This window comes from Acanthaster planci, linkage group LG21, assembly GCF_054643075.1.
Source record: "Acanthaster planci isolate LZ-2023a linkage group LG21, COTS_SCS, whole genome shotgun sequence".
NCBI lineage: Eukaryota > Metazoa > Echinodermata > Asteroidea > Valvatida > Acanthasteridae > Acanthaster > Acanthaster planci.
Genome location: NC_141797.1, coordinates 1,977,976 through 2,004,713, shown reverse-complemented (window position 1 = coordinate 2,004,713; position 26,738 = coordinate 1,977,976). Strand labels below are relative to the sequence as shown.

At 42.2% G+C, this 26,738-nt stretch overlaps 3 protein-coding genes across 5 annotated transcripts; 2 read left to right on the top strand and 1 right to left on the bottom strand.

The window, feature by feature from the left end:
* Positions 1-2,071: 2,071 nt before the first annotated feature.
* On the bottom strand, positions 2,072-5,016 carry LOC110983127 (uncharacterized). Its single transcript, XM_022242096.2, has 3 exons — positions 4,917-5,016; positions 3,922-4,033; positions 2,072-2,955 (listed from the first exon to the last, which is right to left on the bottom strand). The coding sequence occupies exons 1-3, from the start codon at positions 4,965-4,967 to the stop codon at positions 2,798-2,800; spliced, it is 321 nt and encodes a 106-aa protein (XP_022097788.2). The 5' UTR covers positions 4,968-5,016; the 3' UTR covers positions 2,072-2,797.
* Positions 4,980-19,179, top strand: LOC110983125 (CCR4-NOT transcription complex subunit 11-like). 2 transcript variants are annotated; one of them, XM_022242092.2, is made up of 11 exons: positions 4,980-5,042; positions 5,804-5,909; positions 7,750-7,884; positions 8,485-8,598; positions 9,330-9,499; positions 10,566-10,698; positions 11,746-11,952; positions 12,928-13,077; positions 14,227-14,331; positions 14,886-14,936; positions 16,675-19,179. In XM_022242092.2, the coding sequence occupies exons 1-11, from the start codon at positions 5,005-5,007 to the stop codon at positions 16,834-16,836; spliced, it is 1,371 nt and encodes a 456-aa protein (XP_022097784.2). In that variant the 5' UTR covers positions 4,980-5,004; the 3' UTR covers positions 16,837-19,179. The 2 variants fall into 2 exon arrangements, with proteins under 2 accessions (XP_022097784.2, XP_022097785.2); XM_022242093.2 differs by lacking the exon at positions 4,980-5,042 and adding an exon at positions 5,220-5,377.
* Positions 19,180-20,449: 1,270 nt separating this feature from the next.
* On the top strand, positions 20,450-26,523 carry LOC110983126 (uncharacterized). 2 transcript variants are annotated; one of them, XM_087131181.1, is made up of 6 exons: positions 20,450-20,543; positions 20,587-20,735; positions 22,055-22,244; positions 23,009-23,177; positions 23,839-23,921; positions 25,654-26,523. In XM_087131181.1, exons 2-6 carry the CDS (start codon positions 20,649-20,651, stop codon positions 25,716-25,718), a joined length of 594 nt encoding a protein of 197 aa, XP_086987307.1. In that variant the 5' UTR covers positions 20,450-20,543; positions 20,587-20,648; the 3' UTR covers positions 25,719-26,523. The 2 variants fall into 2 exon arrangements, with proteins under 2 accessions (XP_086987307.1, XP_022097787.1); XM_022242095.2 differs by having other exon boundaries at positions 20,475-20,735.
* Positions 26,524-26,738: the final 215 nt, after the last annotated feature.

Genomic DNA, 26,738 nt, shown 5'->3' with positions numbered 1-26,738 from the left:
AGGTTAACTTGGCTGGCTTGTATTTCTGGAGGATTGATTGATTTGCAGGCCGTGCGCTGGATGACCTCTTCAGGCAAAGTTTATGTCCAGCAACAGAACCTTTGTCTCCGACGCAGCAGAGAGCTGGCAGGCGTTGGCTGAGGTTGACCATAATGGTGTTCTTGGTGAAAGATTCTTGAGAGCGAATTAAGGTGAGGCTTAATTGATGCGGTGTTGGCTGGAGGGTACAGAACATTCCACCGGATATCAGGCAGGAGGATTCGGAGGGTCGGGATATAGGAGATGTATGTCATGTGGGGTACAGGCGTGGGGGAAAGGGGGGATCCCACTACTAAGACGACGCTTTTAGCGTCGGTCTGCGCACTCCAGAGTTTGAAAAAGAGGCTGTAATGTGTCAGCTTGAATTCTTTATACGATCAGACGATTGAAAGTAAGGAGTCAAGACACAAAATACATAGAGGTAAGCCTATGTTAAATTCAGATTTTTCAGGCTGCATGTTTTTGTGGAAGAGTCTCTCAGGATGACTCGACACTTAAAATCAAAAGAAAATAACGGCAATTTACCGCAAACTAACGTACCTGCGATGGTCGCGTATCTGCCTGTTTAGTGGGCGTGGTTTAAACTGAAGTGGCGTCAAAAATACAAACCGGATACTGCATGTACTGTGTTGACTCCGCGGGGGCGCGAGGAACGGTTCATACATATGTAATACAGAGAACCTCGAGCGGTTTCGATGCAGATATGCGCACATAGACGGCGCTAATGTAAAATCCCTCTATAGGTGATCCTGCGATTGCCTGGGACCGTGGACGCAATGCTTGAACTGGTCCCGGTAACATATGTTTAGTGATCTTGAGGAATTTCTTGACTTGGTGGCGGCGGGTTTCTTGAAGGCGTGGTAACGGAAAGATGACGGTGAGTGGCTGGATTTTGTTGTAATCAGCTGCCGACTCGGCGGGTAAGACTGCCATCCTGCTTCCTGGAGCCTGACGTCAAGAAATGAGATGTTGTCATCCTTTTCTTGTTCTGTGGTGAACTGGATGCTGCTGTGAAGCTTGTTGAGATGTTCCAGAAAGAGTTGCGGAGGTCTGCATGATGCTCCGCAAACCTATATGAACACATCTACAATAAAAATGTGCTCTCAATATGTACATACTCACTTTTGTCACTGTGTAGAGCAAACTGAACTCGATCGTTGGGGCTTTGGCCGGCGCCCGGACTCTGGCTTATACTGCAAAGTTATCTGAACATTTTGTACAGGGCGACCCCAGTTCGTTCCATATATTGATTGAGGAGCCTCACCGACCAGCCCATCGAGCCGAATATCCAAGTTGATTCAAGTGCATGCACAGGGTCAAGGCGAGAGAATCAAGTTATATCCAGCACCATACATGTGGCAAAGGGGGACCCCCCAATGTGATGCACAAGCCATATACCCTAAAGCTATTGTGCCTACTGCACCCCCTGGAAATCTGAAAGGAATTCCAAAGATTCCGTCAATACAACAGAAGACACAATAGGGGGTCCCGTTTGCCATACATCGGGCATCAAATCAGAGAAGTTGCCCCTGGCGACCGCTCGTCCATCACCATCTATCACGTCGCTCCGTGTGTTGGAGTTCTATAGTCGGTATACGCATGCAGCTGTTTGAATGAGCCAATAGCCGGCCGGCTAATTGCGGAAAACTATAAATATTGTTAACTTATCATCACGGACCATAATTATTTGACACATCCGGTCAGAGCTAGTTCGATGCGTAATACGAGGGAAAAGTATATTCTGAATATTATTCACGTGACGCAGGATTACATAACACCTCTAGCCCAGAAACGCAAGACGTTGTCTTCGTGAAAAGCAGCTGTGCACATAAGCGAAAACACGCCTACTCCTCGCAGGAAGGACTGTTTGAGGTGATGTTACTGGATGGTCTATAAAATGTGCCTTTCTGCCATTTCGTTTCCTTTTAAGGTCTTAACCCTCTAAGCCAATAGTTCTTCTGATATTACTCCGAGTCTCATTTCAGTCACCCTGAAGAGCATTTCGATGACAAAAGGTCACAAGAAGCATTGATCAGTTTTAAACGGTTTTATTTACAACTGGAACCAAGACTAGTAACGCTTATGCTATGCATATTCATCCTACAGTATAGTAAATTAGTTTTTGTCAGCTTTAGTTTTCATCCGTGGGTTCAATTCACACATTCAACTGCTAGGTCTTGAAACAAGACTATAAATCATGGATAACTTTTTTTGTGGAAAAAGGTATCTAAAGACCTCCTTTTTTGTTCAAAAACAATTTTGGGTTGTGGTTTACGGAATCAAGTTTCAATGAACAGGTTTGTTAGAGAATCTGACAAATGTTTCCAGGAATTAGAATTAAAGGCATTCTGATGTTTTTTCACATCACAAATTACTGAAAATGTGAAAGATGTAAACATGACCTACAAGAACAAGTCCACTAATGATAACATTTCATTCTTTGGCCATCCAAACATTTCTTCTCTGTCCACTAATTATTACAAAACATTGGCCTAACATTTCTGCTCATAATGTTACATGTTTGATTATACATGTACATGTAGGTTTCAATTTATGGTTATAACTTTGATGTGCATTTAGAATTTTTAAAAATGGATAACATGCTTATTCAAAATTTCAAAGATTGGCATGCAGTCTCAAATTTGAACTTTCATTCCAACATTCATAACTTAGGGGTAGGGACTGAAGAGTGTGCATTTCCTGGTTGACTTGAAGGAGGAGTTATTCACACCGTGTCATCTACACTGCTCTCGGCTACCTATGGCTTCCCAGGTTGGGGTTGGGGTAATCGATGCTTGGACATGTCGCTCTCCACGTTGTAGAAGAACCAGTCATCATACTGTGGGACTTCATAGGTGTAAGGGGTAGCCTCGTTGGAGGGGGCCTTGGGCTTGACGGGGACCGGCTCTGAGGTTGCTGGGGATCAACAAAGTTGTAGTTTCTCAGCTTCACAAGGTGACAAAGTTCCCTGAAATTGATTCTAGTGCTGATGTCATATAGCAACAGATGCAAGAAACAAACAAACATCTTCTGGCCTTGAATTGTGAGAAAATTTTAGTTAAACTTGTGGATGTAGCCAACGCACGTCTGAACTGTAAAACATGAGAGGGGAGCCACATTTTGTGAAAAGTCTGGAGACTTAACTTAAACTGCATCCAAATTGGTTGTCTAGAGCTAGGTCAACGTCTCCACTCCACTGGAAATACATGGAGACATACAGAAAATAGACCTAGCCGTAGCTTTGAAAAATCATTCTACAACCATAAAACTGGGCTAGGCTAACTGTAATCAATAAGACACACCTTCGTAATTGTTGTTCATATTAATCTGACTCGCCTGATGATTGTCAGGTAATTTTCACTGTCCTTTCAACTTTCTTCTTGGGTACTGTTATTAAAGTTGGAACTACCAGGAACATCTCTAAACATCGTACAGCAACCCCATGACACTGGTGTAGACATTTCTACGTGTTTTAAGCCTTTTGTGAGTTAATTTGAATGAAATCCAGTACACTGTGTTAGCTTATTGCACATCAACATAACAACTGAATTCCGCAAACTAAAGACACTGCTGTCATACCTTGTGATTCGGGGCAAGCTTTTGCATAGCGACCACCATCTCTGGAATGGACTGGTTCCTTTGTGACTTTTTTATCCACTGAAAACAGTGTATTGGTGCAAGGTGTCACTTGTGTAACTAAGCAACAGTTTGCCCCAATTCACGAGGTATAGCAACAGTGTCTTTAGTATGGAGAATTCAAATTGTTATGTACACTTGAATTAAAAAAACTCAGAGTACATGTACCAGTTTCTATTCAAATGTAACTTGCAAAAAGCTAATTGTGCAGATCACGTGATCACGTCAAAGACCTCCATTCCTCACCTTGTTTTGTAGCCCTTTTCGTGTTTCCTTTAGTTGTTGATTTGACAGTCCCGGACACTTTGCTGCTAGCCAACCGTGGCCATTGCCTCAGACACGTCAGATATGACCTTCCCTGTGGTACATTTGAATGCAAGTGATCAACATTGTATGTGCATGGTCAAACAACTTTCATTTTAACAATAATAATAAAATGGATTTAGCAAACACCTCAGTTAAATTAACCTCAGGGTCATTTACAATAAATACCAAGCAGACAAAGATACATACATGAAAATTCTCTACGGGTGTGGAGTTCTGCTTTGGAATTTTTCGTATTGCTGGCCTTTTGGGAAGGATTCCACATACAGATGCCACTTGACACCCTGTACACAAACCCTATTAGACTTGTTTGAAAAATCTGGTGTTTTCTCAGTAAACGACTTGGTATTTTCCCTCCCGAATTGAACTTTTTTGTTAATTTTTTCTTTGCTCTCTGACGGCTAATAGGTCACTATAGGCATGACAGAGTACAATGAATGGCGTCTGCATATACATCTTTACATGTATAGAGGCCTGCAACTCTTCCCTGCCTTTTTCAAAGCAACCAAAGGGAAGAGAACTTTTCATATATGGACGCCAGTAATTCTTCCCTACAGTGACTTAACACTAACAGCCATCAGAAAGCAATAACATGCCCAAAAAAGTTCAATGTAATTTAGGAGGGAAAATACTAAGTTATTTATTCAGAAAATACTTTTTTTCTGAACCGACTCATAGGTTTTGTGCTAAGGGTGGCAGAAGTGGTGTCTTTCCTAACCAAAAACAACACAAACAAAACAAACAGGCAAGATCTGAACTGAACATCAAGTTAGGGGGTTAGGCAAGACTCAGTGAGGAATAATGTTTGTGAGTTTAGCCTAGGCAGAATTTATGCACAGGTGATGACCAAGTAGGGCTATCGGACTTTTTAAGACATTCTAACTCATACTAAAAAACACCATACTGAAAACATTTACCAACTGAACTTGTTGAAAGTTCCAGACGACATTTCTTACGGAGGCTGCCATCTTTAATTCATGTGTCAATTGAGGGCGCTGTTGCAAGATGGCGCTGTCCGCGAAAGAGCTTGCTAGTCTTCTTAAGTAAGAAAGAATTTGCCTGAATGTGTTGTGCCAGGGCCCCAGCGTCTAGTTTCCCTTTCGTCTTTCAATAAAATGAACCATCTCAATAGTCATTGATAAGCTGTTCACCGGTTTTAGGAAAATTAGGGTTCGTTCTAGCAGTCGTAACAAAGTGTTCGTGCATGTGCGGGTCTGACTCGCTGCTCACACTGCATTTCGATTGATCGTTGATGGTCATAATGGTCGTTACGACCCAACCTCTTGTCTTGTCGCCCGCCGTGCTGGAGAGTTCTAGGGTGCATGTACCTTTTCCTAAGTTGTGTCGGGACACTACACTCTTGCCATAGGAATTAAATGTAGGCCCTACTGTACTGTTTTCATGGTTTTTGTTCAGTCATGTCAGTGTTCAAGCTCGGGTCTATCATGTCTATTTTTGCTGTTTAGGACTATTGTTCATTGTTTGTTTTGCATCAGTAGGCTGGGGTGGACATCTGGGACTTTTATAAAATGGCTGGTGGCAACCACACTGCGCCTATGATTATGAAAACAACTGTGACGTGAGCATGTGTGAGTACCATAGTCGGATCCTCTGACTGGCTGGTTTGCGCTTATCGCCAAGGTCACAATTGTTTTCACCGGCACGGTGTGGTTGCTACCCGCCATTTAATGGAAGTCCTAGATATCTGCCACGGCCTAGGCTACACATCCAGTTGAATGTGATGATTGCGCTATTGTAACCGTATGAGTTTATAACTGATATGACATTGTGATGTTTTGAACAGTTTGCTTTCGGAGGATCAGGTCAGCAATAGCTCTTTTGAGATTCTAGCAACAAACTTTCACCATGCCTTCAGGATACAAGACCACTACAAAGTTGGTTCGGCGTTGGTAAGTGTACACATCGTGTTGGTGCTGACCTCGAAGCGTCAAGGAAGTCTAAATTTCTTAAACTCTTTCATCAAACAGACTGTCGTGTGAGGAAACTGAATACCGGGTTGCTCAAATATTAGTACTAAACCAACTGAGCTATCCAGCCCTATGTTTGTGGCTCTTCTACGTACTTTTCTACGTAGCATGATAAAAATCACATCTTTTATGCCCTAATTACATGTAACTTGTTTTCAATTTCTGATGTGCCATTTTAATGGTATCTTGATTTTTTTTTTATTTTTACACTAATGTAGTTTAGATATTAAACAAAAGTGTACGTCATCCAAGAAAAATGCTATATTTCTGCACTAAAATTGACCAGAATTTGGATATTTTCCTAAAGTTAATTTAGGTCAGTTTTTGATAAATGGTGTCATTTTAGTTCATGACAGCTGGCCAGTGAGCAACGTTTATTCACTTTAGGAAAATGTCTTCAAAGAGCAGATTATGGGGTAACAATCTGAACGGGAAATCCCTGAATGGGTAGTGTCTTTCTGGATTGACATCACAGTAAACAACATCCTCATTTGTCAGGAAAACCGTGGAAAATTTTTAATGTATTACAAAGTGCACATTTCCATGAAAGTAGCTAAAAATGGGTGATGTATACCGTTATGTTACAATTAAGAGGAGTATCAAGTTGCACAAAACAGGTAGAATTCACATGATCTGATCACATGTGGATCGTTTGACAAATTAAGGTCAAATTTGAACTATTTCATAGTCTTTCCTAGGAATACACATATGTCCAAAATCTCTAAAACCCCTTTGTTATGATTGAGTGCAGTGCGCATGTACACTCTTTGCAATAAACCGTTTTCCCACAATCACAATGCATCATGGGAATGGAGGACAAACAAGCAATGCTTTTCATTATCAAACCCCCTCCCGAACACTGATCACTTACTAAATTCTCCAAGCAAAATTACATTCCCTTCGCCCAGGGTTGCATTGAAGATTTGAAACAAGGTTCAAGAATCTTTATTACAAAGCTTACTAGAAAACCGAAGGGCATCCCTTCCGCACACACCAGTTTCTGTCTTGAATCGAGTGAGCAGGTATTGGCCAATCAGAAAATGGATTTGATTCATCCCCCAAATATTGACCAGTCATTCTTTTTTAACTATGTGTAGATGTACATGTATAGTGACTAGTGCCTTTTTAACCCTAACCACCAAGCATTACAGTACTCAGTACTACAAAATACTATAGCCTGCACCTGAAGGACCTAGCGCTACAAATTACTACTTCTGGCTAGGTTACTTCCATTGTTACTTGTACAGAGAATAATAAAGCCATTCATTCATAGTGCCACAGCACTGTATGGTACATTGTCTTTTCTATTGTATTTTATGGCTTCAGAGAACAATGCGGTCGTGTCCTCTTAGAAGCGGCAGCACTGATTACTACATTTTACTACAAGTAGTAATTTGTAGCATTATGTAGGGTTAGGGTTAATTAAAGAGACTTTGAAGGCTAACTTTTCTTCGTACTTAAAAATATTTCTTGCACATGTGCATGTACATGTACTGCATGCCACAGAGGCAGTTTAATTTAAACTGTTTAAAATCTCAGACTTCAGGCCTTAAAAAGGTGTATTTAGTGGTAGGCTTCTCTGGCCTTATTTTCAAATTCAGGATGAGAAATGTGATTGACTCTTCCTGTTGGATTCTGGGATATCTGAGGTTCAGCCAGATGAATGCATATCTCAGTTATTGGAGCTCTAGTTATGTTGGGATGAGATAGGATCTTTCACCCTCTTGCGCTCACGTGCGTCTTTGATTCTTCGTCAATCCAGGTACTGCTGTTACAGAACCCAGACCTTCTTCCATCCCCTGCGCAGCGCTTGGTTGCGCTCTTCTATCTCTGGGAGATGCATCGTAACGAGCCAATAGGAAACAATCCATTTGCTCCAGTATTCTCTCACTTGCTCGTAAGTTGTGCCATTGTGTGCCATACAATGATTGAATGAATTCCCGACATCTGATTGGTCGGTAGGTGTCTTGAATTACATGTATTCGTCCAAATGCATGGCACAGCAGCACTGCAAAAATGGAATCATCCATTCCATACATGTATGTAAATGGATTGCTCGACAAATGGAACCATCCATTCCACATGTAAATGTATTGATCGACATTTCCCCTCTGAGTTATTCAGGCCTTCAAGTTCAGTAGCACAGATGTACATGTACATGGCTTCTCCTCATTGCTAAAAATAACACCCTAATTGTCAACAAGCTAGCAGACCACAAACAAAATTCGAGTGCATACCGTTTTGACTTTAGGAGGCATCATAACCACTGAAAAAAGGTGCTTCATGTGAAAATACTTATACAGTTTTTGACGGCCTTATTATTTTTTTTATGTGATTTCAAACACTCACTTTTGTGTGACTATCTGCTTCTTTGACATCTTGCATGCTGTCCGTGATTTTTAATATGTGGAATGTTGGCTTTAAAAACCTCAATCACGAGGCCATGTCGCACCCCAAAGCAGCTCTTACTAGTTCATATCTTGCTGCTGTCTTGAAGGCATTTGCAGAGGATGACACTGCCAACAATCTGGTCAGAATGCCGCCCATCGGGAAGGCAGAGAGATACTTCTTGTCGCAGCTAGTCTCATCATCTGGAAGCCCACAGAGAGAGGTAAAACCATCTATGAGATGAGGCATGCACTTTACCACACAGGCAGACAGACAGACAGACAGCTAAAAACATAGACTGACAGTTGGAATACCCCTTTGGGAAAAAGGAGGGACGTGTCATTGGTAGTGCAGTCATTTTTTGGATCCCCACAGACACTTTATATGAACATCTTCACCGTCTCAAAAATCCCTTGCCATGCAGTGCTTTCGTGAAAGCAGCCTGCATGGCCATTTTCATGGATATTGGCACCGGTTGATACTTTATTTTACTTGTGATGAGTTAGCCATATTGAAATTGAAAGCAAAGTTATTTTTCAGTTTTGGAACTTTTTTGAAGTTTTGGAACTTGAGAGCATCAATGAAACAAAGAAAATGAGATTTAATGGCAATTCAGTACTGAGTCCTCCCTAATGAATCATTTCAGCTTTGTGATCCCTACTGAAATATTTCAGATTTGTGATAAAACATGCCGCTTTTAAAACAAGGTTTTTGAAAAGGAATAAAACTGAAGGCTTGGAACGCAAGTCAATCCTAAAATAGTTTGGTGCCATTCCATTCAACAGTTAACAATATGGGAAACAGATTCGGGGAACAAGATCCAAAATGGCTTCTTGTTGAATAAAGTCTGGTGGGAACATCTACTCTTCCTACTCGGAGCAGCTCATATGTCAAACACCCTGACCCTCTTGTAGAGTCATGAAGGTGACTATTTCGGTCACTTGTTCCCACCAGCTCTTTAAGAAAGTCCCTCGGCAGATCGTCGTGATGGACCCGGGATCCAACCCACCACCCATCGACCTGAGTGGCCTCCAGGTTGCCTTGGCCGAGCGGCAGTCCGAGTTGCCTCTACAGAGCCGGGCTGGCCTGTCCTGCATCATGAGCGATCCCGATCCAGATGTCGGGTATGTAGTAATACTGTCCTCCGGGGCAGGTAACCCAAAACATTTACTAAAAACCGAATCTGACCTGAAACCAATCTGAGGTCCCCAAATCCGTCCCGACCCAACAAAAATTAGGTCAAATCGAGAGGCCCCCCAATAAAAGCCCTGAACCTGAATATTGACAAAGCATCTCATGATGTGTTTATTTACCTCCCTCCGTCCCTATTTCACTGGTATCACCATAGCTGGCTTACGTAAGCAACGTGCTCATTGTGCGTCTGGGAAATGGTCATACTTTTTCACAGGTTATGTTCGAGGACCAGCTTTCATACTTCAGAAATTGTGAATTACCAGTCGTCTCCCATTTTACCAATATCATCGGTACTGGTGTGATAAATCAAAGAGAATGATGGAATGCGTCCTTACATAAAGAGGCGGGGTCGTATAACGACTGCATATGTCATGTGTACTGAGGATCTAAAGAGTTAGGCTTTTGTGTCTAAAGTGCTTGAAGGAAGCCCCAGAGTCACTGTTGTACATGTAGTAAAGGCTATCACAAGACCAGACACCAGGCCGTGCTCAAGACCCTTCATAAGACCCGTCACAAGGAACAGGGGTGAACAATGACAAAGGAATACTTTTGTTGGAGTTCATTTGAATAGCTCGGGACTTGAATTCAAGCTTCAGGTTTTGTGTTGGTCTTGTTGTGGTCGTAATGACGTGTGTTGTTATTATTTATTTATGGCAATGACAATCAAGATTCCTCAAAAGCACCTTAGGCACTGTAGCTCGCAAGCCCGAAGAAACCTGTTGAGAGGACACAACGAGAAGCAGTTACAGTTTTAGAGGTGGGAGGAAAACCCCAGAGGAGTAGCCTGGGTAAAACCCACGGAATCAGATAGGGGCAGAAAACCCAATCCATATGTGGACCGAGCTGGGATTCGAGCCCGGACTGCAGAGGTGGAAGGCAAGGAGAGAACCCCTACACCGGCCTGTCTCCCCTCTGTTGTTGGGTCTTGTGATGGTCTCGACCACAATGGCACATGTACAGGACTGAGGCGCATGCATCTGTGCTTCTCTTCTCCAGGTCTACCTACGATGCGGAGATGGCGTCCAGCGTGATGGAGAGTCTTATGTGCGGTAACAAGCCGCCCATGGAAGCCAGCTTCCGACCAGAATTGATCAGGTTACCCCCGCCACTACATGTCTGCGAGGATGAGGTAAAGTACCTTCCCTCTTGGCCCTAAGATGTTACAGTCGAGTATTTTGTTAGCACTTGACAAGCATTTCTTCCATCTCTCACAAAGACAGGCACGTGCACTTTTCATATTCCCGGTTAGTTTTAGTACTTTTCACTATTACCTGCGCAAACAGTTTTCAAATACATTTGGAGTTGAGTACGTCTCATGCACTTTATAAGTATTTGTCATTAAATGTGACAAATGGTACAAGTTCTTGTCAAGTACTTAGTTTGTTCTTAGTGTCTAAAATGTACACCTAACTTCCCAAGTATTTTTTTTGTCACAAGATGCCCGTTCTTGAGTGACTACTTTCAAGTAAATGTAGTCATTGTTACAGTTGAGTACTTCACAAGTACTTTACCAGCATTTGTCACTAGTTGTAATACTTTTAATACAAGTGCTAAGTGTTGCAGTAGAGTATGTTGCAAGTGCCTAACAAGTAGCTCCAATAAGGGAATAATTATGTGTTTGGCCGGTCTTAAATGTGTGTTTAAGACTGGCTCAGGAGAATGGAAGGGACTAATACCTAAGCCGCAGGCGAGGGCATTATCAGCATTCATTCTCCTGAACAAGGTTAGTTTAAGACTGGCCAAGCACTTACTTATTCCAATTCTGTTTATTCAGAGAGTCAAAAGAAGTCAACATACCTGTATGATGGATTTCAAACGATTTTGTTCTGAAAATTTACTTTCATTTTCCTGAACACCCCCGTCCATTTTATGGTATATTCCTTTTGAAATTTGTCTAATAGAATCCATTTCAATGAACTTGGGGCGTGCGTCGCGTGCACACAGACTCTTGACCAATCAGACCCGATTAAACTGTCGTGCATTATCGCTTCTCAGCGGGCATTATCATATGTTAATACTCAGTCACATGACGCATCTCCACCAATAGGAATAGAAAACCTGTCTCAGGTATTTATGAATAGATATTACAAGTCCTATCATGAGCACGCACCACAGTTTTAGAACTTAGCAAATTAATTTTCAAATTATTACCAGTAACATTATTGATGTTTATCAGTTGGTGTGGATGAACCCAGTTACGGGGGATCATAACCTCGCCTGGGATCACACCATGTGCGTCAACAATAGCGCGGGGATCGAAGTCAAGCGACTGATGACCAAGGCCTTTAAAGAGACGCTGTTGCTTCCCCAGCAGCAACAGTTGCTCAGTGAGCTGGAGAAAGATCCCAAGCTGGTCTACCACATCGGGCTGACACCCCTCAAGGTTGGTAACAAGGGTGCAGACAAAGAGGGTTAAGGGTGCATTGGTGACAAGAAGGGTCCATGGGTGATACAAACATGGGCGTCAATTGGCAGAGGAAAGGGAAGACATGTCCCCCCACTTTTCCAAGTGGGATAATGGATATCTTGGGTTTGTATACATAGCCGGGGTGCCCGAAATCGGACAAAAGAGCTGGGCCTTGTTACAAAAGACCGTTCTCGGAACAAAAGACCGGGCTGCTGGCAATTGCCAACTTTTTCAGTTGTCAATAGTGGAGGAAATATGTCATTGTTTTGAGAGATTATACCACTGTTTGTGGCATTCAGGATGAGCGGATTACCACTGGGGACAAAAGCACTCCACTGCCGCAGCGATGAGCCACACAGCACTGCTGCACGCTAATCTGGCCCCTATTAAAAAGAGGCCAGCAGCGCACTGTGCCAGTTTCGGGAACAAAAGAAAATTACATAACACTGCACAATCTGGGCTCTCTTTACAAGGCGGCAGGCCTGGCTGAAATACTCGGGCGGCAATAGATTTTGTCTGTCAGATTAGAGTGGCCACCAGGCAGTCACTCGATGGGGTTTAGGCGTTCAGGAAAAAAAGATATGAATTTTTGAAGTTTTTTGAAAACCGAAGATATTGAAAAATTGCCCGTCATTAGACACTGCATTTCCAAAGGCACCCGGCAGCAATTGCTTAATGTGGAGTACCATGATATTGGTGAAAATAGGGAAAAGAATTGTCATGGACAACATTTTTTGATGTGCCATTAAACCAAACCGTGGTCAAGAAAGGAACAGAAAGTTATTTCCAAAAACAATACAAAACGTGCAGCCCTTTTATCAGTATTATGTACTTGAACACTTCCATTTCCTCCCCTTAAACCTAACACTCCTCAATCCTTCACCTGTTGGAGGACTGAGGTGTGTTAGGGTTTAAGTACATGTAGTAACTTTATTTCCCTTTTCTATTCAGCTTCCTGGTCTGGTGGAACACAATCCTATCGTTGCCATTGAGGTTCTTCTGAGACTGATGCAGTCCAACCAGATCACAGAATACTTCTCTGTGTTGGTCAACATGGACATGTCACTCCACTCCATGGAAGTGGTCAACCGACTCACAACGGTAAGGACTTTGACCCTAACCCTCAAGGGGACTTGGGTGCAATTCCCAGTGTTTTCTTTTAAATCTTCGTTTTCCAAACTGCCAGTGAGAAAGGCGGGGATTTTTATGGGGTTGCAACCCTCCCAGCTATGATGCTGAAAGAGACATGTTGAACAAAAGATCATTCGGGATAGGTTTAATGTTTTAAACAAAAATAAAAATTGATAAACGTGGCTGCTTCCGTACATGTAGGTGCGGTTGCTATGTGCAGTAGGTTTAAAAATAGCACTGTATATATGTCGGCATATTGCTGAATCCAGCTGACATGGCGAAATTTTGTTTTCAACACCTGTTGAAAATTGAGTGCTTCAGCATTTGTCATTGTTCACTGCCAGAGGAGAGTGTTGTTTGCCGTTCACTTTCCAGAGGGTTATTTTTGGCATCTGACCAACTTTGCCGTGTGATGCAATAATGCGTCAGGAATTGTGATAAGCATTTCAATTCAGATGAACAGTGGCTTTTGTTGGTCTGAACTAGCCCTGCCGTATTTATTTAAATACTCGGGTATTGGATCGATTTTCAAACATTATTTTCAAAATCTTATATTCAAAGCAGTAAAATAAAAGGGAAAAATTCAACAACGGTGTGAAATTTTGCATTATGAAAGCATGTTTCAAGGGGTTAGGAGTATTTATTAAAGTAGGTTCAAAGTGTATGCCAAACTTTAAAGGCAAAATATTCGTTTTCTTCATGTTTTTTTTCTTTTTGCACCCTTGGTATAAACATATTTTGTTTTCAACCAAAAATTTGATGAAATTTAATTTTGAATATATAGATATTTCATTGGTCGAATAGACTCAGCAATAATTGTCTATGCATTGGGCACTTTTCGGTGGGAAAAGTGAAGTTAAACTTTTTTTGGTCTATTTATCGTGGAACGATGGGCGTTTTGTGAAAACAGATTCAGCGAAAAAAGCTTCCCAGAAATGTGTTGTGTTGATAACAGAGAAAATGCATGGGGTACGCACCGTCCCCCCCCCACCTGTTCTTTAAGCGTGAACCCTCTTGTCTTCTTGTGCGCAAACAACCGTTCGGAATTCTCCCCAATCCAGCCTGCGACAGGTTTTTTACATGTTGTGTTCTGCTTTCGATTGGGCTCATTTTTGCCAGGCTGTTGAGTTGCCGCAGGAGTTTGTCCACCTCTACATCTCCAACTGCATCACAACGTGCGAGACCATCAAGGACAAGTACATGCAGAACAGGCTGGTCAGATTGGTAAAGATAGACCTGGGATATTGGGATAGACCTGGGGTTGAGAATGGTCAGTGGGGGATTTCCTGAAGAGGATGTGACCTGCTCCAGGAGAAGGTGTTATGAGTCATAAGCCTTTCCAAGTACAGTCAAACCTTGTTCATAAAGAGCTCCTCCAGACTTGGCAAATTACCTTGTTACAACAGGAACCTTGTATTGTCAGGAATGAAAACAATGACAAGGAAAGGATTGGGCCCTAAAAACTTCCCCGTTATGAGCAGAATCTTGTATGAATGGTACTCTTATTAACGAGGTTTGACTGTAGAGGGTCGAGAGGGCGAATGATCTTGTTAAATGTAAAGTTGTGCCCTTTATAGAAAGAATGACTTTGAACTCTCCAGTTTCAGGTTTTGTATTTTGACAGGGAAAGTTGTGACGAACGTTATCAGTAACAGTTCAGTAACCCGGAGGGATGATTTTCGTATTGGAGCCTCCGTGGTAGAGAGTGAGAAATATTCTTAAAGACACGACTGGCCCGATTACCAAACATTACTTCTGGTATTCATGTGATTTTGCAGGTTTGTGTATTTCTCCAGTCTCTCATCCGAAACAAGATCATCAACGTCAAGGTACGTCCAACAGTCAACTCCTGGAATCCAGTTTTCCAAGATTATCCACGGTGGTGTTCTCAAGACCCTTTAAGACCATCACAAGACCCCCCATGACCATCACAGGACCAACACCAGACCTCCAAATTGAATTCAAGTTTCACGTTATTCAAATAATTTGTAATGAAAGCATTCCCTTGTCTAACCCTGTCTCTTGCATTTGATCTTGTGCCTAGTCTCACGTATAGTCTTGTGAATGGTCATTTGATGGTCTCAGCTACAACACTGACTATCCAGTCTGTGCCAAAGTGTCTCCTCTCCGGTGACAACTTCGACACTGTTGCCAAATACCTTACACTCACACAAGCACCCTGCAAATATCCTAAATCACTAGTTGGCAGTCTGTGCGACATGCACGTGAATAGGTGCCCGGCCATGCTTTAGTAAGGAAATAAATATGGGCTTGTTGGTTGGTCTAACATTCTTGGAGATGGCAGAATGGACACTGATTACACCAGAGGCAAAGGCAAGTCAGAAAGTTGAAACAAGTTCAGTTGTTTTCAAACACCCCTCTAGCGATATCATAGTTTCTTCCCCCCGGGAGTAGTCGAAAACAATCTCCTTATATGGAGATTGCTACATTGAGCGTACTGCATGGGTGGCGGAGAACACGTTGAGCCATTGCAATGTGACTGTGGGACTCTCAAAATGCTGACGTATTGATAGAGCACAAGTGAGGACTGTAAACACAAGTGAGGACTGTGAACACAAGTGAGGACTGTGAACACAAGTGAGAACTGTGAACACAAGTGAGGACTGTAAACACAAGTGAGGACTGTGAACACAAGTGAGGACTGTGAACACAAGTGAGGACTGTGAACACAAGTGAGGACTGTGAACGTTAAGTCAATACAAGGGAAAAGGGACCAGATTTCATAGCAGTGTTAATTTCATGTAACGCCAGATGAGTGTCTTTTAAACCATTCAGTGCTTTATTGAGCCATTTAAGACCGGTCACGTGACAGGCTCTTGACCAATAGGAATGGCTTAACTGCATCTGTGATTATACATGTACCATGAACACAAGGCATTGTGTTACTAAAGCCCTGCTACTTTTTGCTTTTGATGAAATAAAATTGGTGCCTCATTGTTAACTTTAATAAGAGCATGTGTCCATGGCGATGCAGATTAAGTAATTTATCTGCCTTGAGCAGAAGCACCCCCTCACTGGTTCAAAAGTGCCACGCTAGTGAGAAGTGTTCATCTTGTTGGTAGCAATGCATACACATCCTACCCATTTCATAGTCGTTTGTGAAGCAGCAGGGTGCAGTCCCCATCAAAGGAGCCTCTGTCGCTGGGAGAGTTGTGCCCTCTCTTGGTCCCGGTTGGGGCTCATTGTGCCTTACTTTGCCCCCACCTTCCTGGTTTGATACACGTCTGCAAGGAGAGAGTGTTTCAGGCTGTGGGTTGATCACAGGTATTATGTCCATTCGGCCATGGTTTCATCCGTTCCCCGTTCCTCTCAAGCCAAGTGTTAAAAACTGCCTGTTCTTTTTCCAAGAAAATTTTACAAATTAATACCTCTTGGTGCTATTCGAGGCCGTATTTCTACTGCCGTCAGAATTTGGAAGCAAATGTGAAAACTCGTTCACCAGTGTAAAAGAATGCTTTAAAGAGATTTAGAACAAGCAAAAACTGCCTGTGAAAATTTGTTTTTGCCTCCCTTCAGCAGTGGTCTTTCCTTTTTTTTTCCACCCAGGACTTGTCCATCGAGATGCAGGCTTTCTGCATCGAGTTCAGCCACATCCGGGAGGCAGCGGGCTTGTTCCGCCTGCTGAAGACGCTGGACAGCGAGCAGCAACAACAGCAGCAGCAACAGCAGAACCAACCGCCCTCCCAGGCAACCTCCCACAAGAAGTAGATGCACACGCTCGTCTGATCCGACATGGCGTTGTAGTCGAGTACTCTGCGAGTACCAGATATAATGGAGTACCGAATTGAAAGTGTCCCACGCTCAATTATGCATGTAAAAGGAAAGTGCAAGAATCAGGGTGTGAACTGACATGCGCGCCTATTCCATTCGTTCGCTTAATGCTTCCTGCGTCAAAATGGCGTCGCCCTACCATACTCTATCTGCCTTGAGCATATCAACAGCACCCCTTCATCGCTTGGAAAGAGCCATTTGTCAGTTGGGAGTATTTGTTTTGTTGATATTGACCCGACCATAACAAGTGCATTTTATCGTCATTTGTGAACCACCAAAGTGTGGTTCCCATCATAGGAGCCTCTGTTGCTTGGCGAATGTGCCCTGCTTGGTTCAGCGAGGGGCGCATGGACAGACAGCAAAATGCTTCCCTAAAAGAAACTAGCAATCTTGTTAAACCTAACCTTCCCGAATCTTCCAAAATCTCAAGTAGAGCATTTTGAATCATTGAGCAAACATGCAGCTGATCTTGGAGGTTGTTTTTTTGTCAAGGTTTTGGGTCAAACTTTATATATTGTTTACACTCAAGCCAGGGCCATATTTAGGCCCGGTTCATACTTTAAAGCATACATACTGTTCCTGGATATCGTTCACTTTGTCCCAGCGTAAACACAGAAATTGCCGGAGGATGTTGAGGGATTGAGGCAGTGATCACCCGGACCTTCACCCTTTTACGGAAGAAATAATTGTGGACTCGGGAGGACTGACGTTGTATTATAATTTTCGTCACCAACACCACGAACTGACACACATCTTCACTTTTGTGCCAGTTCGTGAAAAGCGTGATGAGAGCAGTTTTGGTGTCACGAAGTGACACAAATGTGTGCGCGCGCATATTATACACTTCTGCATTATCGAACAATCTCGTTTCACGAAGAAGCACAAATGTGTGTTTTGTCAGTATTGCATAGAAAAAAAAACTTGAAATGTCTAAAATGATTTTATTTTACCCGTAAATGGGTGACTTAACGGGAAACAAAAATGCTCTGAAAACTCGTATCTGTGTAAATTAAGGAGAACGTCAATTTCTGAATACGGCAAATCACGGACCACGTGACGCAAGACATTAGTGCTTCTTCGTGAAAACGAAAATATCACATTTTATAAAATACACGTTGAAGCGCGCACACATCTCACAGATTTGTGTTACCTCATGGTGTTGGTGACGTTTTGTATGAGAGTAGTTGGAGGACTTTGAAGCGCTGGTGTTGCGTCCGAGCTGGGGGTCCGTAATTACATTTTTATAGCACTTTCCATTGTTTGTACCAAATTTCACATAGTGGTCGTTAATGTTTCCCGCCCATCAGGCAACCCCCTGTACAAATTTGGATTGGGATCTGCTCTTGTTCTTATTTTTCGAGTACTTTTTGAGTGCCTCAGCCCCGAGAAGTTTGAAAGTACCCTTGAGCATCCAAAGTATTGGGTTTTCATTTTTTAATACATGTATTGATTTTTTCGCTTCTTAAAGATAGTATTTGTGTCACTTTCATCGTGTCTAACAGCTCAATATTTTAGTGCTGAACAAAATACTCGAAAAGTGAATGAACTCGGCTACAGCTCTGAAGTACATGTTAGGCCTGTGAGTGAATGTCTTGGCCGAATTCTGACGAAAACTGCTTTGGTCATTTTTCCATGTAAAAAGTACGGTATGGCTCTGAATTTTTCTCTTGTTGTTATGGAAAGGAAGTTTGGGAGGGGGATTGAAAGGGAACTTGCAATTTTTTTCGGGGCGGGGGTTTCCATGCTGAGCGTCTTGTGTTGCGATGTTGTTCCAGTCATATGACACCACTCCCATATACATGTATCGGGTCCTGTGCAAGTGGAAGGATTTCACGAAGCACGTGACCGCTCACGTGACCTTGCATGACAGACCAAAAGCTGTTAATACATGTACTGTAAATAAAATTGCACTTTTAGACATTTTGTCACCCCACCACGCCCCGTTTTGTGCCGCACGTCACCCCCCTGAATACGATGCAAGAATTCCTGTAATGCACCGTCAGTGGGAATTACCGTCAAATCTCGGGAACAGGGAAATGGCAGGCACCCTCCAGTCACTTAGGCCCCTATCTGTCTAAAACGCAATCAGAACAGAGAACGAATTTCACCGATTATGCAGTTCCCAATTCTTTACTCCACGATTATGCGGTCAACGCCGACGTGCGTTATCGATTGACTCTTCTTTCCCAAAAGAAGTGAATTGACTGCTTCCCTTCAAGTCAGCACAGCTGTTGCGTGTATGTATAATTTTGTAAATAAAACCTGGACCGTTGACTTTCATCCTTTTCTGAGTGATGTTTGAATTCGTTTTGATTTTCCCCAAATGCATTCACCCTCTTGGTGGGACAACGATTTTTCTATTAAAAAACATACATCTTATCTGTCCTAGGGGGAAGGCGTTGTCTCATTTCAATTTGTATAACGTGGGGATTGTGGGTTTTTTGTATGTACATGTATATGGAACAGTACAATTATTATTCGATATATTAGAACATCCGTTTTGTTTGTTTTTGCTGAGTTTTGAGGGTTCCGCCTCGTTTTCCTCACGAATCAAGTAGAGGAAACTCAAGTAAGCCATGTCGTATTCGGTTATTCGATGGTCAAGGGGACAGGGTGACCATTTGGAGTTGATACAGAATTTACATTTTTTACCTGTTTTTGTTTGTCAGTTTTGGATGGTGTTTGTTACTTTTGTAAACCGTATGAGTTAGGACCATTAGCATATACACTATCGGGTTTATTTGGCCTGACTGCAAAAGCGGCAATTTCACATCTCTGGAATGACCAGGAGATGGGTTTGTCTAACAGCTTGTTCAGCCGAATGCCAGCTCCGGAACCAGAACTAATTTTTTATTGGGGGGCAAAAGTATGGAATATCTGCATGTAACCTTTTATGACCATCGTGGGGTGTAAGACTTACTTTCTAGGATTTCTGCCTACATCTGTAAAGACTATAAGAGCTATGCTCGTAAAAATTGGATTTTCACACTTCAAGAACAAAACTTGGCCCCTTACGGGGGGGGCGGTTGGGTCCCTGCTCTACCATTTGGTATTGTTATAAAAGGCTTTGACATTAAACTCCACACTGTGTTACCATCAGAATGTTAATTTCAGACGACGATATTGAACGGTCGATAACTGTTACCACGGCAACAACCATCCGTCGTGATTCAATTAAAAATAATTCCAGTATTGATTTCGGAAAAATCCCGGGACATCTGTCAGTGAAACTTAAATTGACTTAATGCCTCAGGGTCATTTGGAGTTTGAACAAAAATTCTAAAATCACAGGTATTCATATTTCAGGGATCTACCAAACAATGCTTGACTTCAAAGGGTAGATCTGACTTTATTTTAACCAAATGAAGTCCAAACAACCAAAATGTCGTCAGTGCCCTTCAACATGGCCATTTAGAAAAAAAACCGTTTGGACTGCGACTGTCAGGGTCAGAGCGCGCATTTTCAGGTAGACTTGGATTCGGCTCAGGGGTTAATAGTGGGAGATATGCGGCAATTCCAAGACCGTCCCCAGTGATCCGCTTTTGCTCTTAAGTGCGTGCACGCCAGACGGTCCCATCAGATTTAAACACGTCAGCGCAGCCGAACCAAAAAACGCCCTCGGTCTCGTCAGACCGGCGATATTCGGCGATTCACAACTCGACTTCCTCCCAAAACGCAAAGTTCCTCCTTTGCCCATCCCGTCTGGTGCCGTCTGTCTCACCGAAAGAATCACCCTGTGTCTGGCGAAGATGAGAGTGCTTGCCCTGTTGTTTGCTGGCCTAGTGGCTACAGTGGAGGCCAGTTACAATATGGAGATAACAATTGAAATGTGTGAGGTAAGCTGTGCAGCCGCGTCATACATAGTGTGGACCTCTGCGCAAAAGAAGTCCACATAATGTAGGGTGCGATGGCAGTGTGGACTTGCACACGCCCACACGTTTCCCCCTCTGGAAAACAGTTTAAGAGGCATTTTGGGGTTAGGGTTATCTATAACACAATGAAGGGGAACAGTCCAGGAAATCACAATCAAAGATCCAGCTCAAATGAGTTATCCTAGTTGGAAAAAAAGGAGCTTTTTCCTCAAGTTTCCTTAACCACAGGAGAACAAACGAATGTCCACACTTTGTATGTAAAACAGGTACGTTCGCGCATCCGATGCGACTGCATGCCCGCCGCTGTTCTTGAACGACGCTTTCATAACATAATTTTGCGAAACAAATCATGATAAAACATGGCAGATACCATGATTAAGTTAGAGCTTTATTAAGGGCACCATAGCCTACAAGGCTGTGGGCACAAACGAAGCGAGATTAAGATGTCCGTCGAGCTGGCCAGTGTCGACATCTAGGTAAAGGAAAGAAAAGTGGGGAAAATGCCCCGTTCCAGGTGTTTTTCGCCGTTTTTGTCAGTTCGCTGTTGGAAAACATCGCTCAAATTTGACCGCCTTAATTGGTGTTTCTTCTTAAAGGGAAAACGCTTACGTGAATGTGACATTATATCTTCATCGATTGCTTACAGGCCAGCATGGCGTATCACAACGTTTGGCTGGGTTGCCCGTGTCTGTGTTGAAAGTATGGAAGGGAAGCCATTTTAACCTTGATTATCGAATCTGTTTTTATTGTTAATTATCTGTTGAATGGAATGGTGCCCTTTGTTATACCAAAGTTGACCTTAAATTTAATAATTTCAATATTTATAAATGATAATTATGTTATTTGTTAAAATTACAATAACCCACAGCTGGTCATTTTCATTAAAACAGATCAACAGTAGAAACAGATTGAAGTCTTTGAATCATAAAACAATCGGTAAAACTACTCATATACGAGCACAAATAGATACATTGCATTTATTAAACGTCACATATAAAAGTTATTATGAAAGAAATGACGTGAAATTCACACGGCAGTATTAATGAATTAAAGAAGAAATTTAATCTGTGAGCCTCGCTAAGCAGAAATGTTTTCAGCTTGCGTTAAAAGCACAGAGTCTGTGCGCAAATGTGTTTAGACCTCAGCCCTTCAGATTTGCCAGAATGGGTAAACAGTCTCAGTGTTTCAATCAATTTAAACTACGATTTAGCCTGTTCTTCAAGCCGTCACTATGTTTTTTTAAAGGGAACTGTAACCCAACTCCTGTCTTTTGTGTGCTTCAGATTGATCAGTGCAATTGCCAAGCGCCGCAGGGACAATCTGAGCGCTCCTTGACGCGACGGGATGACCTCGGCGGCTGTCATTGCTTGTGTGGTTCGTTGAAGGGCGAGGATTGCGACAGAGATGAAGACTGCGTGAGTGGATTGACCTGCGGTGCTGGGAGTCACAAAGATAAACCTGGTCAATGCGAAGGTAGGTAACCCATACCAAACAAAACTCCAAAACTGATTCCCAGCCCCCGCCCACCCGACCCTATTAGCCCAACCCGATTAACCCAACCAATCGAACAATTACCCGACCCAACTCAACCCAACCCAACTCGACCCAACCCAGCCCACATGACCCAACTTTTCTATTAAACCCAACCCAAATCAACCCAACCCAACCTGACTCAACCCAACCGGTAACAACCAAAAACGGTAGGCCTACAGTTAAAACAAATCGCAACTGCCAGATCTCGAAACGGCTGCAAGTCACCCTCTGCAGCTACCGAAACAATTGTTCAGAACGGAAGTTAGTTTGTCACTGTCATCTGTCAAACGTTGGATTAAACTTCAGATATTGAGCTTAAACCAGGACAAAAATGTAACAAAGCCGGCAGTCACATCAATAACAAATTTTGCCTTCATAAATATCCAGTTAACACGTGCTTATATTGTAGTAGTTTTCCGCGTGTTAGCTTCATATTCCTTATCACTGGCGGTGGAAGCGGGGATCCATGGGGGCAGTGCCCCCCCTTTTCGACTTGGGGCCTGCCCCCACACTTTTTGAAGGTCCTATAATTGGATGGGGATCAATGAATCGAGCCCTATAACTGACTGATGGGCTATCAACTGCCACCCTCCACTTCGAAACTAGTTCCGCCGCCGGTGTTCCTTAGACTGGTTTATTCACCCTTCTCATACTATAGAAAGCGAACAGCTATAGCGAAAATTTGTGCTTTGATTCGCCCACAGATGCCTGCGTGAAGCATAAACAAAAATGTGGCTTGTATGAAAAGTGCATAATCGAAGCTGGCAAGCCGGTGTGTACTTGTTCAAAGATGTTCGATTGCACAGAGAGAGTGATCGGCCCAATTTGCGCTCTGGACACCGAGGACAACACAACCTCTACTTATCTGAACCCGTGAGTCTCATGGACTTGGTCAAGCAGGCCAGATTTTAACTACGACGGTTGATGTCGGAGATCAGTGATGTTGCTATGAATTTTATAAAAAAAACCACAGATCAAACGGTTGGGCAAAACGAAACAGATTATACGTAATTTCAAAATGTAATTTAAAAAGACCCTTTAAATCCTTTTCTAAAGAAAATCGATCCGCATAATGGAAACTGCACTGTTTGTCATACCACAATGGGGCTCAATTTACCTTAAGCAGAAACACTCCCTCATTGGTTAAAGAAAGTGTACACCATTGGTATAAAACCCCTCAAATGGGACTACCGTGTAGGCCTGATCATGAAATAATGATCTTACTTGAAAGAACGTATTATAACAGCTTCAATCAGTCTGTAAAATATGTCAGCCCAGCATGCCGTAGTTTTTGCGAAAAACAGAAATGTTGTTCTCTTTTTTGTTTTACGATGGTCGGCTGACTATCTCATAAGAGCTCTTTTACTTCGCACATCACATTCTTTAAAGCAAGTCGACTACGTTCCTGGATGAAGTTTTTCTTAAATCCGCCTCGGTTTTACAATGTCAAACCAAGACCAGATTAGCTGTGCAATGTGGACATCTATAGCCTCCTGTTTTTCTTTTCTTCGATTAATCGATTTATTAATGACAGATGTCTACTGGCCAATGAAAACTGCAAGCGCTTGAGAAATGGAAAGAAGAAGCTGAAGCAAATGCAGAAGGAAAACTGTGCAGGTAAGCGGAGTCCTTAATGAGAAGACACACGCCCTCATCGGTTGAAAAGAGTCGATTTGGGAGGAGTATTCATTTTGTTGGCAGCGGCGCTACCGAAAGGCGTGCATTTCACGGTCGTTCCTGAACCAACGAAGTGCAGATCCCACCAAAGGAGCCTGCGTTGCTAGGAAAATTGCTTCCTTCCTAAGTCGAGATCGGAGCCCATGGAGCCTTAAAGTTAACCCATGATGGCAATCATTACCTGACCGAAATGACCTCTAACTCCCCCCTCCAAAAATATAAAATCCATGAAGACCAGCAAAATTAGGTGTTTTCAACGCAGATGTTATGAGATTATAAAAGTAGTCTTTCACAATAAGCAGAGCTAAAACAAATGAAAATATTTACTTTTATTTTAACTTTAACATGCATTTTTCAATTTGTAACAAAGTAAGCTCAAATGAATTCTTTCACGAAGGATTCTGAATTTAATCTTACCTTTGATGACAAAAGCTGTGTCGAATAACATTCTGACATGAATGTTTCTTGGAGTGGTTTAAATAGAAATCACTTTTCCAAACATTTTGGAACACGATGGTGCGCCCGTATATAAAATCACCATACGCGGACATGTCGCATGAGTGCCTGGAAGCTCGCTGCGCGATCTTTTACTTTCAGAATATAACTTTGAAGGGGATTTACTGCATTTTGACTGCTCGGTGAGAAAGCGTGTTTTTCATTACTTCACTGTCCCTGGAAAAATCAATTTTTAACTGAGACTAGTCTCCATGCCTCATGAAAGCTTTCCTGTCAACCTCGACTCCATGGACTGCGTGCACATTCCTTCACTAGTGCAAGGCATGATGGGAACCAACATGTCGCGGCAAGATTGTACCCATGGGCACGAGGTTGTTGGCCTGTTGTAATGTCCGACTTCCCTTTGAAAGGAAGAGCCACAGCCACAATTATAGCCTTTATTGAATCGGTTTTCCCCAGCGTGTTCTCTTAGAAAACAAAACAATGGCCGAAACAGGCACCCATTTGTTAGTCTGGTTCATAACATTTCCTATATTATTCCTATCCAATTTTGTTGCTTTTCTGTCAGTGTTTACGTTCAATAATACACCAATCTCCATTTTCCCTGATTTCATTCTTTTTAGTAAGTTTTAATTACCTATTTTTTCTTACTGCAAACAGGTACTACCTTTTTTTTGTTAGAATCCTGATTGTTATTATGCCATACGTTATTCCGAACGCTATTTGTCTCCTGACCCTATTTTATAAGGCATTTGGTATTGTCAGGGCAAGGAACTAGACCAGTCCTTGTCGAGAGGTATTTTGATAATATCAGTGCGCTACTTGTCCCCTGACCCTATTTTATAAGGCATTTGGTATTGTCAGGGCAGGGAACTAGACCAGTCCTTGTCGAGAGGTATTTTGACAATATCAGTGCGCTATTTGTCCCCTGACCCTATTTTATAAGGCATTTGGCATTGTCAGGGCAGGGAACTAGATCAGTCCTTGTCGAGAGGTATTTTGATAATATCAGTGCGTATCAGCATCCACTTCGATCGTCTGCCGTTGTTTCTAACGTCATTCATGAAATGACAGGAACCTGACAAGTATTGGGCATTGTTGGTGTGTCTCCAATTAAATCTGTAGAAATTTCAAGCGTTTTACTGCTTTTTAAAAAAAATATTATTACACTGTTTTTCACTTTGTCTAATAAGCATTTCTTTTTGTGCTTGTATAGAGGTGCATCATGAGGAAATCAGCGGAGCGAGCCTGGGTGCTTTCCGGTTCGACAAACGTTACTAGACGCCGCCGGACGATCATGGTCCCTAGTTTACTGTAACAGTGGCAAATCGGACCTAGATTATAGAAAAGAGGATTGAGGTAATCTCCACATGGTGCAATTTAACATCAAATTTTGAAAGGCGCATTCTATTCAAGATTATCATGATGATGCGTCTGAAATAATTTCTAGTTTCAATTCTTTGCACAAAATGATATTTTATTTTTATTGATGCTTAGGTCATTATTTGGGACGAATTTTTAGAGCCTACTGAAAGTACTCCTTTTATTCAGTGTTTGTTAAAGTAATATTTCTTATTATTATTTTTTATTTTGAGGACACTTAGGGTTAAATGAACAATTACACTTATTTTTGCTGATCAACATTCAGAATAAGAAAGGCTGTTTCCTTTTTAAATATCAAAATAAGTAATACGAATAATGTCAAACATTTACATATGGTTTATTAGTTGGAGTTATTCACTTGCATCCTTTGATCTTTAGTAACATACCTTGAGGTTAGTAACGAAACCATCATAATGCTGAGGTCTTTTCGACTGAATTTTATAGCGTTGTTAGCTACAATCGCCTTTGTGATCTTTAAGTGACGAAAAGAATCAAACTGCCGGGTCTGAGCTAATAATAGCCGCCGTCGATTGGATGAATCTACCTGCAACACCTACTGCATTAAATGTTACCAAACTTTCGCTGTAAAATTTAAGAATTAGACATGATTTACTGGAAGACTTCGCGTTCGGTGTACGGCTTCCAAATGGATACAAGGTTGCATGAAATCGCTAAGGATAAAAATAAAATCCTCTGAAAGTAACATTCTTCATCTTGTTACTATGTGATTTGTCAACATTTGCATTCAAAGCCACGAGGGCAATGCATTGCTAAAAAGTGAATATAGAATTCATCCGCCAAGTAACGTGGCCTGTTTAATGCGCACCGAACATCAACAAACGTGGCGTTCTCCCAAAACAGTTAATCTTACAAAACGTTTCCATCATCTCAAGCTAATTTGCCGGGCATCTTGCTATG

Excerpts from the sequence above, each read along its gene's own strand:
- LOC110983125 (XM_022242092.2), top strand. The coding sequence starts at position 5,005 with ATGGCGCTGTCCGCGAAAGAGCTTGCTAGTCTTCTTAA. Across the intron at positions 7,885-8,484 it reads CAGTATTCTCTCACTTGCTC|GCATTTGCAGAGGATGACAC; the intron begins GTAAGTTGTGCC and ends GCTGTCTTGAAG. Across the intron at positions 14,937-16,674 it reads ACAAGATCATCAACGTCAAG|GACTTGTCCATCGAGATGCA; the intron begins GTACGTCCAACA and ends TTTTCCACCCAG.
- LOC110983126 (XM_087131181.1), top strand. The coding sequence starts at position 20,649 with ATGAGAGTGCTTGCCCTGTTGTTTGCTGGCCTAGTGGCTACAGTGGAG. Across the intron at positions 23,178-23,838 it reads ACCTCTACTTATCTGAACCC|ATGTCTACTGGCCAATGAAA; the intron begins GTGAGTCTCATG and ends TATTAATGACAG. Across the intron at positions 23,922-25,653 it reads GCAGAAGGAAAACTGTGCAG|AGGTGCATCATGAGGAAATC; the intron begins GTAAGCGGAGTC and ends GTGCTTGTATAG.
- LOC110983127 (XM_022242096.2), bottom strand. The coding sequence starts at position 4,967 with ATGGCAGCCTCCGTAAGAAATGTCGTCTGGAACTTTCAACAAGTTCAG. Across the intron at positions 4,034-4,916 it reads ACTTTCAACAAGTTCAGTTG|GGAAGGTCATATCTGACGTG; the intron begins GTAAATGTTTTC and ends AATGTACCACAG. Across the intron at positions 2,956-3,921 it reads GAAAAGGGCTACAAAACAAG|CAACCTCAGAGCCGGTCCCC; the intron begins GTGAGGAATGGA and ends GTTGATCCCCAG.